Here is an 18,281-nt window from a genome sequence, read left to right as displayed (position 1 = left end):
ATTTTAGGTTGCCTTTTGACACTTGAGTTCATTTTATTGTCCTGTTGTTTGTTGGCACTCAATTTATCCAGATGATATCTCCTTTTGTCACATGGACCCGGCAGAGCCCACCCTTCCTGTCTGATTACTTTCATCTGTTTAATTTTTCTAGAAAAAAGTGGCCTTCCTTGGAAAGTTTAAAACAGGAGCAGAGCCCACCCTTCACCTGAAAGCTTTTTAATCTTTTTGATTACCTTCATCTTTCCAATTTTCCTGGAAGTTTGGTTTGGAAAGTGGAGCCCAACCTGGTCACCAGGTAGGTATGACTGTTGAGTGGGCCTGCTAGCAGATACAGGGAGTTCGAGTATGAAAAAATAATTTTAATATGCTATTGGATTAGGTCAGAATTCTGAATTTAGAGTTTAGACCCAAGGTCTTATTGTATGTGGATCCATACTTGAAAACCTGAAACCCATTCCAAATATCTCTGCATGAGCATGCATGCATGCTTACGTAAAGTTATCCAGAAGTCTCTAGAGATTTCTATTATTTGAGATATTTCCATAGAATATTTCTAATGGATGGATCTAGGCTTCTAGCGTTACATATTTTCTGGAGATATTTCTATGACTATATAGTTCCTGTAGATATTTGTATTTAAAGGACTAGAATGTCACAATAAGTGCTATATGTGTATTCGAATCTTGTCCTTTTATTTTCTTTTTGTTAATTCAGTTATTATTTTATTTATTGTCTCGCATTGAATGGTATAACCTTATGATATTCTTTATTGTCTAACATCTCTCTTCTGGTAGAACAATTAAGCTCAATGTAAATAAAAAGAAATAAAGCTCACAAGAAGTGGAGGAGAAGTAGCCATATGTGCATATCTATTGGAATAATTATATCACATATTACTCTAGTTAACTATAATTATTTTTGGTGTTTGTATCTATAAAAAAAATACTTATGCATGTCTGACAGACGGGTGAAGAAGTAGAATTAAATTAGTCATTAGATCAAGGAAAGTTTTGATTTTTGATAGGGATCTTGGCTAGATGAAAACATAAATTCCTTATTTGGAGTCTGCATTATAAATTTGATGACTTGTCTACAGTGAAAAAGTATGAAGAAGAATAGGCTAAACAAATAAAAAAAAATTCATTGACAAGGGGAACCCTTCGCACTCTTTTTTTTTTTTGGGAGCAAAACAGTGGTAATCTATCTCTATTAAAATGAGACGAGAAAAGCAAAAGCATAGAAGAAAAGAGAGAAAAAAAAAGCAAAATATGAGTGCATGATCTTGATAAATTGAGAATCGCAGGACGATGGTTTGTCCTAATCCCAAGAATTGTTACCAAGCATTAATTTATCTCCAAATAAACTAATCAGCCATCCAAATAAGGCATTAATATTTTGGTTTCTAATGGAAGCTAGAGTAAATCCATATGCATGAAAAAGATATCGGAATTTCATTTTCTACAGTGGGGACTAGAGATTTATGAAGAAAATGGGAATCTTATATTCTAGAGTGTGGAGTTTTCCACTAAAAGAGATCATCCTTTTTGAGTAATACTAAACAAAATGCGCTCCAATTAATGCAGAACCTGAGTTTCCTTCAGTTGCTTATGCTGCTGCTGAAAAATTTATTGGCTGCATCAAATCCTCAAAGTCCTTGAACTCTATCTTCATGAGTCAATCACCATCTAATACGACAGTGTCGCAGCTACTTACGTTGCTGCAAACCCAGTTTTTCATGCTCATATGGCATTCTGTGAACTTATTTAGAACCCAAGGAATTAGATCATCACCAAATAAAATACAGTTGCCAGTTGTGGAGGGATGACTGTAAAGGTCATCCAGCCAGTTGGTAATAGCAAAAGCTATTAGAGATATTGAGGGCTTCTGTCAAAGATATCTTTAAGATAATGAAATATTTGTTTCACTGCTTGCTGAGTGTGTGGTTTTGAGCTGCTGCACAAACTAATTGACCATGCTCACTGCATAGGAGATATCAGGTCTTGTCATAGTAGTGGATAGGTAACCATACTTAGATTATCAAGAGTTGCACCATCAATGCATGAGAGCAAAGTATGAGCAGCAAGTGATGTACATAGAGGCTTGACTTGATCCGCACCAAACCTGGCAAGAAGACCTTTTGTAATATAATGTCGAGTTAAATGTAAGCCCGATGAGTCACGCTTAGCCTCTGTACCCAAGAAGTAGTGGAGTTACAACCGAATCTTTTGGAGCAAACTTAGCAGAGAAAATATGACCTTATCATCCGCATATGATGACATATAATAGGCTTTGTCGAGATGAAAATAGAGGTGGCAATGCTTACCCTGCTTAACTCGTTTAATTTGCTTCAAGCCATTGTATATTGGGTTATTTTACCTATTTAATAAAATGATCTACTTCAGCCTTTGGGTTTGGATTTTTGACCTGCTTAATGAAAATGTCAGGTTTTGGTTAAGAGATATTTTGTCTATCCTATATCTGACTTGACTTGTATCTAGTTTGACTTGATCCAATTGCCATCCTTAGGTGAAACAAACAAAGTAGAATTATCTACAGGACTACGCATAAAACCTGTGGTGTGAATAAAGTTGCTGAATCTATCAAGCACATAAAGGACCTTCTTAACATGCACATATGTTGAGGAAATTTCGGGTGAATAAAACCTTGGGGTTGTGTTATATGAACAACTTTTGTTAAATCACCATGTTAAAAATGCATTTTGAGCATCAAGTTGTTTGATTTCCTGACCATTGGAGATAGCCAAAAAACCATTTGAATTGTTGGTGGTTTGAGCACTAGACTAAATGTCTTAAAGTAATCAATACTGTTCACTTGTTCAAAGACTTGTTCTACAAATCTAGTTTTATAGCAAGCCACACTCCTATCAGAGTTCCTCTTAAGCTTATTTATCCACCTAGACTCAACAAGGTTCATGATAGGATAACATGGAATCCAAAAGCAGCAAAACACTCCTACAAACAATTTGGATGACTATTACACGGTTGAAAGGTATGTAACAAACCTAGGGAAAAATTTGGATGTTTTCATTAGTTATTGAAGTGATAACTATTGCGCGGTTGAAAGGTATGTAACAAACAAACAAAAAAACAGGCCAGGAAAAACAGATTTTATTGATCAAGGCAATAAATTTTTTTGCTTAAGAAATCCTTATCATTAAATGGCAGTCATGACTAGACAAAAGCATTACGTCTTTGTTTGGCCATTTACATTAGTTTTTAATCTGGAAACTTAAGCACTGTTGAATGGTGTGAGGAGATCAAGCTGAGAAAAAAAGAACTCCTTGTTTAAAGGAATAGACAAAAGCATTAAGAATTTTTGTTTGGACAATTGCATTAGTAATTGATGTGATAACTTTTGAACAGTTAAAAAAATATGAGGAGAAAAGCTGAGAAAAACAGAGTTCTGTTGATGAAGGGAATTAAAATTTTGCTAAGAAATCTTGATCATTATGCAGTAGCTTGGTCAGTTTGGAAAGAGTGCAACAACAGAATTTTCATTCAAAAATCTTCGGACCTCAAGAGAGTTTTGAAGAATGCTCTTCTCCTATTCTACTCATGGACATCTGATCCCCCCCAATCTTTTTGTCTTCTTTTGTAACTATTTTGTTTCATTTGCTAATGAAGTGGGTTGAACACTTGAACTCCCCTCCTGCTTCCACCCCCCCCCCCCCCCCCCCCCCCCACAAAAAAAAAAAAAAAAAAAAAAATCCTGATCATTATTTAACTGTCATGACAATAAAAAAGCATAGTCCCTATTTGGATATTTGTATCAATTATCAAATGATGACTTGTGAATTGTTGGAAACTTTGGGAGAAAAAAAGATGGGAAAAATGGAATTTCCCTTCACGAAGGGAATAACTGACATGACTCGATGAAAGCATTAGTCCTTGTTCAGCAGTAGTATTTATTATCAAAAGGAAAGATGTGAGGAAAAAAATTGGAGAAAATGTGAGGGAAAAAAGGTAGGGAAAACTGAATTTCGTTGACAAAGGTAATCAAATTTTTGCTCAAGTAATCCATGTTAAGGGTTGAGATCAGACGAAAGCATTAAGTGTGAGAGAAAAATCTGGGAACAAAACAGAATTTTGTTGGTGAAGGGACTAAAGCTTTTATTTGAGAAAATTAATCATTAAATAACAGTTACATGATTAGACAAAAGCGATAACTCCTTGTTTGGACATTTGCATAGAACATCAATGTGATAACTTATGCATGATGGAAGAGTGTGAAGTAAAAAAGCTGTAAAAAAAAGAAGTTCAATGATGAAAGGGATAAATTTTTTACTTCAAACATCCTGATCATCAAATAAGGGTCATGGCTAAATAAAATCTTTCATTTCCCATATGGATGTTTGCATTAGTTATCAATGCGATAACCCGAAGCTGTGGGAAAATGGGAGTAAAAGAGCTGGGGCAAAACAGAATTTTCTTGGTGAGGGAATGAAAGACATCTTGATCAATTAAACAACAGTAACGGCCGGCAACGGCATTAAGTTCCTGTTTGGATTAGTTATCTTTTTCGAGAGAAAGGGAGGGAGATCCACCCACACTATAATTATCTAGGTTCCCATACTTAGGATGCTCCATCCAAACTTCAAATCCAGAATCTCTTGTTGCCAAGCAGAGGGAATTTACCACCAGGACAATTGCTATGGTTCATGTTCTTGGATTAGTTATTGGTGTGATAACTTGTGCAAAATGGTAGAGTCTGAGGAAAAAAGGCTGGGAAAAAACATAATTCATTATTTAGGGAATAAAGTTTTTGCTTAAGAAATCTTGATCATCAAACAAGGGTCATGATCAGACAAAAGCTTTAAGTACTCATTCAGATGTTTGAATTATTTATCGGTATATCATCTTGCATGCGATCAAGAAGTGAAGAAAAAAGATTGGGAAAAACAGAATTTTGTTGATGAATGAAACCATTTCCACTTCACAACCCAAGTTTGAGTGTGTGTGTGTGTGTGTGTGTAAACTACCTTCAAAGTTGCATGCATTCTCCTGAAACCTCAAGGAGTGGGGTTGGCGGTTTCTCTTGATCCCTTGGATTGTTCCATTTCCACCACTTCTTCTCTTCCTTTTCTCGGGCAGATTTTTTTATCAATAGGTAAGCTATTCGGCCATCCAAACAGGGCTCTAAAATATGGTTTCCATGTGAAGAAGATGCTGAATTTTTTTGATATTTCTGAAAAAAATGACTGTTTTTAATCAGAGATTCAATGTCGGCGGAACTTTTCCTTTAAGCGAGCATTTTCTCATTGAGCATGCAAGTCGTATATAGTCTTGGAAATGTTTTTTCTTTTGGATGTAAAGAATTGAAAGCTGTATGCTGCCCACCTAAATACCATTGTTCACCTTATGAGCTGCTGAGTGTGAGTCCAAATGGGTATTACTATTGCATTCCCCCAAAAAAAGCACATACCCAGAATGAGCAAGAATCAGAAACAGAAATTCTTTAACAAGCTGAAAATCTAACAAAACTGGTCACTCAGGTGGTGTATTGTTTTCTCATGAAGCAAAGGCAATGGTGAAAAGCAGCTTTCTGACTTCAGAAGCGATCTTTCTGAGTCACCACAGCACTGCAATACAAGAATAGATGATTCATTTGGGCCTTTAATACAAGAATGCATTATGTTACCAACTGGATTTTGAGGGAAAGAGAGTAGCAAGAATAAGCCTAACTAAGATTTAATAGATAACTATCTAAACAAGGATACACTAGGCTAACCAGATACAATATTATAAAGGATCATAAAAACAGTGTCTAGTTTAGAGATTCTTTTCTTCCTTCACCAAGAAGTATCTGGTTTTTGCAGGTCTTCTGGGGAGATTTCCTCTAATCTCTGAATACTCTGGCATCTCTTTCAAGCCAAATGCACCAAGTAATTGACTAATTGATAATGATAACATCCCAACTAGCTCTCCCTCCATTCTGTCAAAAAATCTAGTGTCTTGGCAGGGAAAGAATGAATACCAACCCAATGCTGCAGCTTAAGCCAAATAGTATGATAATGAAATCATTATGAAAGAAATAGATATTCTGTCAACTCCTCGTGATACAGACATACTACACGCATGGTACAATGGTTCCAGTTTCTCATTATCAGATTCTCAGCAGTCAGGATTTTGTTGAGGCCGATATGTTAACAACCAGATTATGAGAGCATTTTTCTGCTAGTCTAAACTCTAGGAATATAATCCCTCCAAAGGTATTGCTCATAAACAAGGGCACAAAAATTCTTGAACCTTGTAAATTTTTGTTCTCATTCAGCTTTGGTGTATTGGGACTCAGAAATATTTGATAGGGTAGTATCACGATGGGTTCAAAATGTGTATCTGGGAATAAAAACTTTATCTCCTTTTTTTTTTTCTGTGTATCATGTAATCAGGAATGCTTATACGGGTTCGACTGAACTCAAATCTTGATCCCCAGTTACAGGTCTTATATTTTATTCCACCAATGCTTGGATATTGAACAAAGCTTTTCAATCCCATATAACATAATTTATTCAATGGCTCACCTATTCTAAAAAGAAGAAGAAAAAAATCCCACAGGCTTATCGGTGTTTACTATTCTTTTAAAAGTGATCATTGTTCATCCTCTACTTCAAAGACATTCTAGTATTCGAGTACCTGAAACACCTTAAATGAATGGCCTTCTACTTGTCAGCTTGGTAAAGGCGGTACCTGTTAATACTCACACAGACAACTCAAGATCTACAATGCAATAACTTGCAGGTGTTGCCAATAAAAACATCAGGTGAAATAGATGAGGTCAAAGTAACCCAAACTGGAGTGGAACGAAGGGGAGCATGTTCTTCGCATCCTTCCCTGTAAAGAGTCCAGCGTTATTGCAGCAGCAAATCTAAAAGGCTTCTAAAGCAAACTTACTGCAGCATGACCATAATTTGGATGGACAAAGCAACATCCTAAGTCGCAAAAAAGGATGCGAAATTCAATTGTCCAACAAGTAATTCATAACATACCTTGTATCTCCAGTCATACAGCTCAAAGTAGTTGCTAAAATACAACATGATTGCAGAACAACTCCCGTAATGTAAGCCAAATGAAACACTGAAAATTTAACGAAATAAATATGACGTCGCAATTAATTACGACCTTAGAAAGATTTGTCGCTTCACTTTGTTTAGAAGACGAGCAACAAGGAACCTACCAAAATTGTAGTTTCAGAAGGAAATTATTTGGTAACAGGTATGGAAAAGGGTCCAACAGTCATTGCCAGTAGGATGTGCCTACAAGTCAAGGAGAAGCCTGCGAGGGTCTTCAACCACATCTTTAATACGCCGCAGGAATAGAACAGCCTCTCTTCCATCAATCAATCTATGATCGTAAGTCAGCGCAATGTACATGATTGGCCTTGGAACAATGTTGCCGTCAACCACCATTGGACGAGACACAATAGAGTGCATACCTAAGATGGCAGACTGCACAAAATATGTAGGCACATCAGGGTACAATACAAATAATACATGGTAACAGAGACCTTTTGAAGCAGTTCAGGGGCATTACTTGTGGGGGGTTGATGATGGGCGTGCTCAGAAGGCTTCCGTAGACACCACCATTAGATATTGTAAATGTACCTCCAGCCATCTCATCAATTGATATTGTCCCATTATTTGCCTTCTTTGCAAGGTTATTAATCTCTTTCTCTATTCCCGCAAAATTCATCTCATCAGCATTCCGGACAACTGGAACCACAAGGCCCTGAGAAAATTAAGAAATTAAATGTTCATCCGGCCACTTATTCTATCAGCCATACAACTAAGAAATCAACAAATTAAAACCAAACAATCAGGATCATATCTTCATGTCAAAATGAAAAGGTCAAAACATAAAGTGCTCATACGGCCTCCAAGAGACATGATACTCCCAAACCTTAGGTGTGCCAACAGCAATACTGATATCAATGTAGTCCCTGTATATGATATCATCCCCATCAATTACTGCATTAATGATTGGCTGGTTTTGAAGCCCAGAAACAGCAGCCTGACAACATGAAGAATTAATGTAAATGAATAGATCAATGAAATATTATTTGCAGTATTCACTACACATTACATACTTTAACGAAGCCTGACATCAGCCCCAACTTCACACCATGCTTTTCGAGAAAGGCATCTTTATAGTCTGAGCGAAGCTTCATTAGATTTGTCCTATGATATAAAAATCATGATGGTGACAAACCAGAACATGTATATATAGCAGAAAGACTGCTTTGCAGTAGATTTTTCAACAAATAAATTAAAAAAGACAAATTAATCTAAAGTGTCTTGTATCTTTAGAGGGTGAGCTTCGGCGCAATGGCAAGGTTGCTCTATTATGACCTGGAGGTCATGGGTTCGAAGCATGGCACTAGCCTTTTTATATGTAGGGGTAAGGCGACGTATATCTGACCCTCCCCATATCTCACAATGGCAGAAACCTCGTGCATTGGGCCACCCCTTTTTTTTGTCTTGTTTCTTTACATAAATTATCATACCAGTTCACTGTAAATTCTAGCACAGCATAAATTAAACTAAGAAAAGGAATACATGTGCCATGCCAGCAGTGACAAACATAAACACAAGGGCCACAAGAAAGTGGTGACAGAGATACCTACATATCAACTTCATTGAATGTAGTTAGCATAGCAAATGTGTTCTGAGAATCCTTCAAACGCACGGCAACTCTTTTCCTTAGTCTCGGCATGGGAACCTGAAATATAAAAGACAAAAGCAATACCAGGAAACCTCTCTATCAAGTCCTCCTTATGTATCAAGTGCAGCATGCTTTACTAATAACACACTTCTAGCAATAAAAGACAGCTGTGTGAGACTTACTCTTCTTTCCCTTTCCTTGGGAGGAAGCTGAGGTTCTGAAGCTGAAGTTTTAGGGTATGAAGGAGAAGATGCTTTTGGCTTTTCTTTGATTGGAGCTTCTGCTTTTAGCGTTTCTTTCTCCATCTTCTTCTCTTTTGCAGGAGGAGATGGCTGTGGGGCATCTTTACCTGCTTTCTCCTCTGATGGAGCAACATGTGTGTCACTGGAAGCAGATTTTGATATAACAGCAACCTTGGTTCCTGGTGTCACAGTAGCACCTTCCTCGGCTACAAACTGTCAACAATATAATACAGACATCAAATTTGTGTGAGTCAGAAGCTTGAATGTATAAGAGGAAGCAAGGTAAATGATATATAAGAAAAATTAATTATTGGCAGCATATTATAGCATGACGCCTAACCTTTTGGATTATCCCAGCTTCAGGACTAGCAACATCAATGGTCACCTGAAATAAGTGACTACCCTTTTATATTGAATGTAACATAAATTAGATATAACTTGTGAATAAAGCAATATTACCTTATCAGTCTCAACTTGCGCGATTGGCTCATCAACTTCAACCCTGTCACCAGGCTCTGTTTCCCAATTATCATGTCCAGAAGAGGCACAAGTTAGCATGAATGCTTATGAAGACAAGCACATTCATCCATGATCCACACATACAGCCAGAATTTATCCCAATAAATGTGGGCAGGAGCTGTAGATCACACGATCCAAATATACATGAACACATCATCTGTGATCTGGCTTCTAGGTTTAATGCCAATGATGTGTCAAGCTGTGGAGGCAGCATGTTTGGGCCCAATGATGCATTCTGTTTGAGAGCATGCATGTCTCTGTGTGTGTATGTGTTTGTGTGTGTGTGTGTGTGTGTGAGAGAGAGAGAGAGAGAGAGAGAGAGAGAGAGAGAGAGAGAGACAGAGAGAGAGAGAGAGAGAAGAGAAGAGAGAGATGAAAATTACATACTCTTTAAGAAGGTTGCTAAAGTTCCATCAGTTATAGATTCACCCATGAAAGGAACAACAGCATCGACTAGGTCGCCTTCAATCAGGAAAATATGGCAAAAATTTACAAGTTAATACTCTAGAACTGTAAGATATGCCGAGAAAGGTGGAAGTAGCTGTAGACGCTTACCACTGTCAGCAGCCAATGACCTACTCCATATTTGGTAAGGAGAGGCTTTTGGGAGGAACTCGATAAGATCCCTGCAAGTTTCATGCAAATTTTATTTGTGAGAAAACCCTTGGAGCAACATTCTCCAAGAAAAACAGTTTTATGTGAGTAGACTATAGTCTCCTGACTAAAGAATAACATTACAAAAGTGAAGATAACAATGAAAATTAAAATAATTGTGATGGTTGATTACTTCTACAATAAGTCAACTAGTAAATTGAAAGGAAAAATGAAGTTTCCATTCTATTGCTAACCTTCTAGGTTTCGAGCAGACCACACCACCTGAAATGAAACATGATGTAAGATTCTCAGTTTTTAACATTATCAACAAAATATGCTTAAGATAATAAATAAACAAGATCACCTGGAAATATATGATGGCTAAAGTGTCTGACATGCCTGTAACTTCTCAAGAGAAATAATGTCTGCACAGATATGACAAAACTGGTGAGCGCTTCGCAGGACAGAGGAAAAATTAGTCGATCGACTTAATATATAAAATCAAAACAAGGAAAAATCTACTTGAGGCAAAATAAAGATTAGATTTAATACTAAAATCAGAATATGACTGGAATCCAACCCAAACAATATGAAGAATGAAACAGAAAATGGTGACTGATCTGGCCAAGAGCCAAGGTCACGGGACTGTTGGTCCAATCACTGGGTCAGTTAGTCGAACTGAATTATGCCTAAAAAATATTATAAAATAAAAATATTAAAATGATTAGATATAATATAAAAATATGTATTAACTATTTATATTTTTTTCTAATTTTTCAAGAAACTATTTATAATTTTCTACATTATATACTACTCTATAAAATGCATTGAACTACATTCTACACAATTCTTTTGTTAGAACATAAATAGGAAAAATTGTGATTCATTTAATTTTTAAAAAATGTAAAAAAAGTTGTAAATAACCTAGGGAAATGTATAAAATTTATTGATATTTTATTTTTAAATAGTAAAGTTTTGAAGTATCCAATGCATAAAATTGATGCATTTTCTTTAAATTTTGCATCAAAGAGAAAAATAATTGTTTATTTTTCTTCTTTATTGGAAAGGATTGATTATCAAAAAAGTGAGTACATGACATTTTTGGAATAAGATTGATATAGTTTATATCACTTGATAATTTATCAAGAATCAAAGGCTGTCCTAGTGGTTGAGCGTTTGGCCAAGAAACCTGGGTCATGTGTTCCATCCTGACTCAATATGCCTTCTTCCAAAAATTGTTTGACCAGATCACCCACCGTCCACTCGCCCGGTTCACCTGCTTTCTGATAAAACCAGCCGGGCCACTGGTTTCTCAGGCGGTTCAACCGCATATCCGGTCCTGTATGAAAACAGGATTGGCTGGGGGCTTGGTTCACCGATTTTTTGGTCAGACTGGCCAATGGTGGGGTTTCTATAACCATGATATGGAACATAAGGAAAGATCAAATAGAGCACCATATCAGCAAGCAAATGTAGAACATGAATGAGGGAGAGAACTTGAGGAAATGCAAATGATGAAAATTATTCAAAATATATAAGAGGATGAACTTCAAATGAAAGGCAAAAGTTTTGGAAAATGGGAGCCTTTGCAATAGATTTTGGAAGGTTATTAATTAACATTAAGGATTGAGTACAACTCAATCCATGAAGATCTTTCCTAGGAATTTGGAAGGTTCAGAGGACCAAACAGGTGGAGGTTTTTGTCAGCTTGCAAATAAGTTGAAATATGATTTCAATTATTTCTTCAAAATAATTCTTCTAATATAACACCACAAAGTGAAATAAGACCAGCTGGAATAAAAATAAGGAAAAAACAATGGTGAAGAATCTACATTGTGCTATGGTAGCACCATGGTCTGTTATAAAATTACTACTGCAATAACAATAATTTGCCTAACTAACAATAGTAACAAAACCAATTTTGCTACTACAACAATACTGACTTCATCATCCTAAGAAACAAAAAATGATTTGTTTTTGGCACACATAATTCTTATTCGAAAAAGACAAAAGCTTGGTTTTCTAATGATTTTACATATACTTTATTTTTTCTATTATCCACATCTTCCTTACTTTCGGTCACATGTGATAGTTATATATTTCTTTTGGAAAGTTTTGGTTATGTTATGACTTTCTTGGTGCAACCTCATTCTTTAACGTTACGAAGAAAATATACTTATGATTTACAGCAACAATTACACATGTTAAAGACAAAACAACCTTTGAAATCAATTCATTAATGCACAAAACTGCTAACAGATACAAACAAAATGAAAATCCCTAATCTTCAACACCAGAGCCTCTAGCGTTTTGTTCTAATCAAAAACTGCACACAGATAAAGCAAGATTTTTCAACACCTTGGTAGGATTCATGTAGCCAACCTCAACTAGTTAGGGATTAAGGCTCAGTTGAGTTGAGTTGTAGACAAGGCAACTGCCTTAAGATTCGGCATAGTTCTAGTTAAATGTCTAACCATTCAAATGTTCCATAAATGTGAAAAAGCTGGAAATTTCCTTATTCTTTGAAGAGTTATCTTATCTAGCACATTATCAAGATTTCTTGTTTTAAGCCATTATCGTTCATCCCTTCCCTTGCAAGCCATTCCAGTGGCATGTTTGCTGCTCATAATATCGGGGCAATATGAAATTTGTGCAAGAAGATTAGTATGCCCAACATACAGAGAAATCAATTGAAGGAAACACCACTCTTGATTTGGGAGGCGAGCCTGTTTTCAGACTGCACAGCCAGTTCCTTTGCATTAGTTAAAGGCATGTTTGGTTCTAAGTCTTCAAAAATGAAGGAGGCCAGTTTCCCCAAGTGACTTCGGAAAAACCCTTCTCCCCAAATACAAGGAAGAGAAAAGGTTAAAACCACTTCAGGACTTTTCAAAAAGTCAAGACATAACTGTCGAACTGTGGTCCTCACATCCACTGAACCAAACACACACAAGTTGCTCACTTCCACCTAACACACTTCGGACCTGCCACCGACGATTCCCATAGTCAGTAAACAATGTTTTTGAGTTTCCACTAGCACCATATTGTACATATGCTTCTGGGTTTCCACTAGCACCATATTGTACATACCTCAATGAGTAAGCCATGCTTTTTGCTAAGTTTCCTTACTGTAAAATTTATAAGTTTGATATAACTCCTTTTGTATAATAGCATCATGCAAGTCTATGAATTGAGACAATCAAATTCTGAATTCCTCAAAAAAGAAAAAAGAGATTCATTCTGAAACAATCAACATTCAATGGATGAGGTGAATATGGTTTTACCCACTTGTGTTCCTAGGAAACTTCTGCTGCCTAGAAAAGTACTACCTAATGCCTATAATTGTTATGATTACTTAGTTACTGCATTGAGTACCAATGCTTTAAATATTAAGTTTTGTAAATATTAAGGTAAATCTTTATACTTAACATATGCTTTACATTTTATGTGCACAAAGTAAATATGCTCAAATACAACAAGTAGATTACGCAAATTTCAAGGGAACTTTATGTTTGTACACTTACATACAAGAAATTTGGTATACATGTTTATACATGAGAAGGTAAAAATTCAAGTAATGGGTAACTAAATATTTATTATAAGTAATTTAGCATATTAATACAGCATATTCATATGTCACACAACTAAACAGAAAAACATGTAAATTTAATAATACAAACTAAACAAAGAGTAGATGAAATTAATGTATTAAGGAGTCAAGTAATGGAAGCTGTAAGGTAAACTAATTGATCGCAAAGGGCATGTAGTAAATCAATAAGTTAATATATCAAGTATCACCCATGTGTTTTGACATTTAATATTTAACTTGCAAGTTAATATAGGCTAAGAGTGTTAGATGTTCAATTCTATGTTAGCTCATAACTCCTTCAAACCCTCTCATTTGGTGCAAGGGAACCAACAATTGTCACACTCGTCATCTGCTTGTCACAAATATTTTCTCTCTTCCCTTCTCCCTTCTTTTCTTCTTTCATTTTGTTTTGTCCCTTCAGCTACCTAGTATTCTTTCCCCCTTAATTTTCCAATTGAGAATCTTGTCTTGCTGTCTAATTATTTCTTTTTCCAATCACCATTTCTTTTGCTTCCCTTATTCTCCGTCATTTCCTCTTCATCCACTCACCTACTTTTTTCCCTCTTTCCTTTCCAACACAGTTCTTCTTCTCTTCTTCCAGAATTTCTTGTTCAAGAATCCCCAAGAATCTTCGTTATTTGTTGATCATTTGCTTACACCAACAAAACAATTTGTTTAGAAGAGCTTTTGCTTCCGTTCCTTGCTCCAGTTGGTTAGATTCATTGGCCTTGGAACACAGCTCAATCAGTTTTCTCAACAGCACACACCAACTTAACATCCAATTAACTAACTCTAGACACTTCAGCATTTCTTCCAGCAATAAGCTAAACCAATCCATAATTGACTTCCTAAGATTATTGCTAGGTAGCTCACATCGATGCTAAACATAGCATTGCTTTAAGTATAGAACCCGGAGATCCAAACTGGCATGTCAACACTCGAAATATTTCCGCTGCATCGCACTGATATCGTAATCCAACCTAATAGAATCAATTTTTTATACTATCATTCGCCCATGAAGCTGTAATAATTCCAATTTTCCAGTGGAATATCATCTAAAGCAAAACTTGAATGCAATAAACAATAAACGTATTTTTTGATCCACACTTGAGGTCTAATTTCACCAACAAAATCGCAACCCAAATCAGGCCAGATTAAACTAACTTCTCAGCACCACAATTACCTCCCCCTAAGCCTTCTCACTCGAACCTCCCACCAGAACGATTCAAACCAAAAATAAAGGTATGAAATTCCTCCACATCCAAAAGAAAACATGCTGTAGAGCATATCAAAACAGAGCAAACTATTATGTATACCACAAGATCTTCAACCCAAAAAACAATGGAAGAGATCCAAATCATTCAGGCCAGAGAACCAAAAAGGAAGTAAATTTCTTCGTTTATTTGAATAGATTGGAAGGAAAAGCTTACGGCCGCGGGTCGGCGGACCAGGCGAGCGAGATTCGTAGCCATTCCCCGCGATCCTCTCCACCGAAGCTTGGATGAAAGGCGAAACTCTTTTTCCCTCTTATAGACACAGCTCGGAGACGAGGGTTTTCGTTTTACGGTGCCGTCTCGGCGCTTCTTTTGTTTCTTTTCCCCGTTTTTTTTTTTTTAATTTTTTATGCATACGTACTTTCTAAATATTAAAACTTACATAAATATTCTTTCAAATAGATATTCACACACACACACACACACACACACACAATATACATATATATTTACTTATATATATATATTTATTTACATATACATATATATTTACATATATATATATATAATATTTATTTTGCATGTGTGTGTATATATATATAATGCCGTAAAAAAATATCAGTATAAAATTAAAAATAATTAAAATATTTTTAATAGGTAGACATATAAAAAGAAATTTTATAAGGATATACATGCAAATAACAACTTTGCAAGAGTATTTATGCAAAATTACATATTTAAGAAGATTTACATGCAAAAAATTCTAACTTTATTTTGTTCTATTTTAAATTATTTAACACTCGGATTTGTCTAGTATATGTTCCCTAATATTTTCTATAAAAATATTACTTAAGAAAAAGATTGATTCGTTAACAAAAAGAGTTTTGGAATTTTTTTACTAATCATGAGATTATTCTATTTTATTGTTCTCCATTTATAATAACCACTATATCTTATTTTATTAAAATATAGCTCGTAATATTTCTTGTTATAGATGTATATATAAAAGCATGTATTAGAATATAGAAAAGGATTACGATCTCTTGAAGGCACATGATAGATTGCAATGATTAAGCTTTTTTGCTACTACTATACACATGGGTGGAAGAACAACATCAATCATCTCCAAGCAAAATCATTGAAGGACTTTAAAACTCTTTAAATTTATAAACAACCTCCACGGCTATGTGGTAGAAGGCCGCCCTTTATGTTGTGTACCTTAAGCTATTTTTCTTTGGAGCTTTAATTTTCTAGTAGAAGAAAAGTTCTAGTATATGGGGCCTATCTTGTCACAGTAATATTAAATCGGCTACTAGCTTGCACACGAGAAATTTTCTAGCTCTAAAAAATAATCATTCCAAATCTCATACACTAAAAGATAAATGTTGCAATTTTTTTATAATATTTTTCTTTAAATAATTCATAAAGCTAAAAGCATGATCTGACCATCTTCATGTAAAACAAGGATACAATAAAGGGCTATCTATGGTAGAGAAGAGAGTTGAAGAATGGTTTTAATTTCGAACTAAAAAGTAAAAGAGAGGGTCCAGCAGCATGGGAGGGAGTTTTCTATGCGAGACGAGTGCTAAGGGTAGACTATATTATACTCGAGGGGAACTCCACCATGGCAATCGAGGGGATCCAAGGGATCGGGAGTGCCGATGGAGGAATGCGATTATTCCACGATATTTGTCGTCTGCTAGGCGAATGTATCTCCTATTGGGCCTCTCATACTTATAGAGAGGCCAACAGTGCAGCGGATTGGGTGGCCACCTATGTGGCTTATCATTTAGGCGATTTTATTTGGGTGGACTAGGCTTCTATCCCGCCTCCTTTGCAGTCTATTTTGCTCTCACCTTTTTAGGCAAGTCTCACACCCATTATGTATGAACTACCGATCCAAAAAAAACAAAAGAGAAAGCTTGATTGGTCCACAAATATCGGCATGAACAAATTAAAGTGGCTCATTTGCTCTTGAAGTAGTTTCTCTTAGAAAGCTTTTTTGGAATTGTTTGCCAACAAGACATTCTTTACATAGTTGTTCCGGTTGGTCAATAGACGGCAAGCCCTTTAACATCCCTTCTTGATCCAACAACTTCAAGACTCCAAAATTCACATGCCCCAGCCTCAAATGCCAAAATCAAGAAGAATTTTTTCCACAAGTCTTGAGACATTTAGCAACATCAGTTTGGATATCAAGCAAAACTATTTTTTTCTTTGTCATGGGCACCTTAACAATCACATTCTTCCTATTATCTTGGAGTAAGAGACTACGATTTTTCATATGAAACTCGTAGTTCTTCTCCAAAAATTGTTCCAAACTTAAATTATTACTATTCATACTTGGAATATAATAAACATTACTCATAAGTTGATGGCCACCATTTTTCATACGAATTAAAATTGTACCTTTGCCTTCAATTGGAACTTTAGAGTTATCTCCAAAAGTGACAAATCCGGTCATGATTCGTCAATCTCCACAAACTTTCTTTTATCTCCATACATGTGATTGCTTAAGACATTATCAAGATACCACAAATCTTTCTTACTTCTTTCTTCTCCTTTATAGGCTAGCAACAAAGTGGCCTCTGCTTCCTCATTCTATACATAATTAGCCTTTTCTTTAACATTGCTAGAAGAACTCCAACACTCCCCAGAATAATGCCCATTCTTTTGGCAATTGTAACACCGAACTTTGGACTTATCATTTTTGCCTTGTGTAGTTTTATTTACCACATCTTTCTGAGGAATGCCCCCTTTCTTTATTGTTAGAGTTTTGATTGCCTTGTCTGCCTCTTCCTCTTTCTCGACCTTCTCCACGTCCACGTCCTCTTCCTTGCTAACTTTTCTCATGCTCCCCTTCCTTCTCCTTCATCGAGGGCTTGGTGGTTAGAACTTGCTCGACCGGCTCCTCCTTCCTCTTATTGGCTCTCTCTTCATGGGCTTATAATGAATCCATAAGTTGATCAACCATCACAGTCTCCAAATGTTTGGACTCCTCGATGGTTACAACAATGTAATCGAACTTTAAACACAACGAGCAAAGAATTTTTTCAATAACCCAGACATCCTCTAATCTTTCTCCATACCTCTTCATTTGTTTCACTATGGCCAACATCCTCGAAAAAAAATCTGCAATGGACTTGAATTCTTACATTCGTATACATTCGAAATCTCCTATAACATTTGAAGGCACAATTTCTTCACTTTATCAACTTCTTGGTAAGAGTTTTATAAGATCTCTCATGCTTGCTTGGCGATGGTCGCATTAGCCATTCTCTCAATATGGTTTCATCCAACATTGACGGATGAGAGTGAGAGCTTGTTGATCCTTCTTCCACATTCTCTGCAAAGCCTTTCTTTGAGTAGGACTCATTGTAGCATCTTCACGAGGCTCCTCATAGCCTCTATCCACAATCTTCCACAAGTTTTGTGATCTAAGCAAAAC

At 36.0% G+C, this 18,281-nt stretch overlaps 1 protein-coding gene across 5 annotated transcripts; it reads right to left on the bottom strand.

Moving 5' to 3' along the window:
- Nucleotides 1-5,492: 5,492 nt before the first annotated feature.
- On the bottom strand, nt 5,493-15,196 carry LOC103708092 (dihydrolipoyllysine-residue succinyltransferase component of 2-oxoglutarate dehydrogenase complex 1, mitochondrial-like). Of its 5 annotated transcripts, XR_604249.4 has the most exons (14): nt 15,050-15,196; nt 10,288-10,458; nt 9,995-10,065; nt 9,827-9,901; nt 9,380-9,435; nt 9,261-9,305; nt 8,861-9,133; nt 8,641-8,735; nt 8,104-8,194; nt 7,917-8,027; nt 7,551-7,745; nt 7,195-7,465; nt 7,007-7,094; nt 5,493-6,851 (listed from the first exon to the last, which is right to left on the bottom strand). XR_604249.4 is itself a non-coding variant. In XM_008792870.4 (13 exons), the coding sequence occupies exons 1-13, from the start codon at nt 15,089-15,091 to the stop codon at nt 7,274-7,276; spliced, it is 1,335 nt and encodes a 444-aa protein (XP_008791092.1). In that variant the 5' UTR covers nt 15,092-15,196; the 3' UTR covers nt 6,966-7,273. The 5 variants fall into 5 exon arrangements, 2 of the variants coding, with proteins under 2 accessions (XP_008791092.1, XP_008791091.1); XR_003385909.2 differs by having other exon boundaries at nt 6,503-6,851; nt 7,007-7,465; XR_604248.4 differs by lacking the exon at nt 5,493-6,851 and having other exon boundaries at nt 6,951-7,094.
- Nucleotides 15,197-18,281: the final 3,085 nt, after the last annotated feature.

The sequence above is a fragment of the Phoenix dactylifera genome, chromosome 14, assembly GCF_009389715.1.
Source record: "Phoenix dactylifera cultivar Barhee BC4 chromosome 14, palm_55x_up_171113_PBpolish2nd_filt_p, whole genome shotgun sequence".
Taxonomy (NCBI): Eukaryota; Viridiplantae; Streptophyta; class Magnoliopsida; order Arecales; family Arecaceae; genus Phoenix; species Phoenix dactylifera.
This window is presented reverse-complemented; position numbering and strand designations above follow the sequence as displayed.

Excerpts from the sequence above, each read along its gene's own strand:
- LOC103708092 (XM_008792869.4), bottom strand. The coding sequence starts at position 10,430 with ATGTCAGACACTTTAGCCATCATATATTTCCAGGTGATCTTGTTTATT. Across the intron at positions 9,902-9,994 it reads GTCATTGGCTGCTGACAGTG|GCGACCTAGTCGATGCTGTT; the intron begins GTAAGCGTCTAC and ends TCCTGATTGAAG. Across the intron at positions 9,134-9,260 it reads AAGCTGGGATAATCCAAAAG|TTTGTAGCCGAGGAAGGTGC; the intron begins GTTAGGCGTCAT and ends TATTGTTGACAG.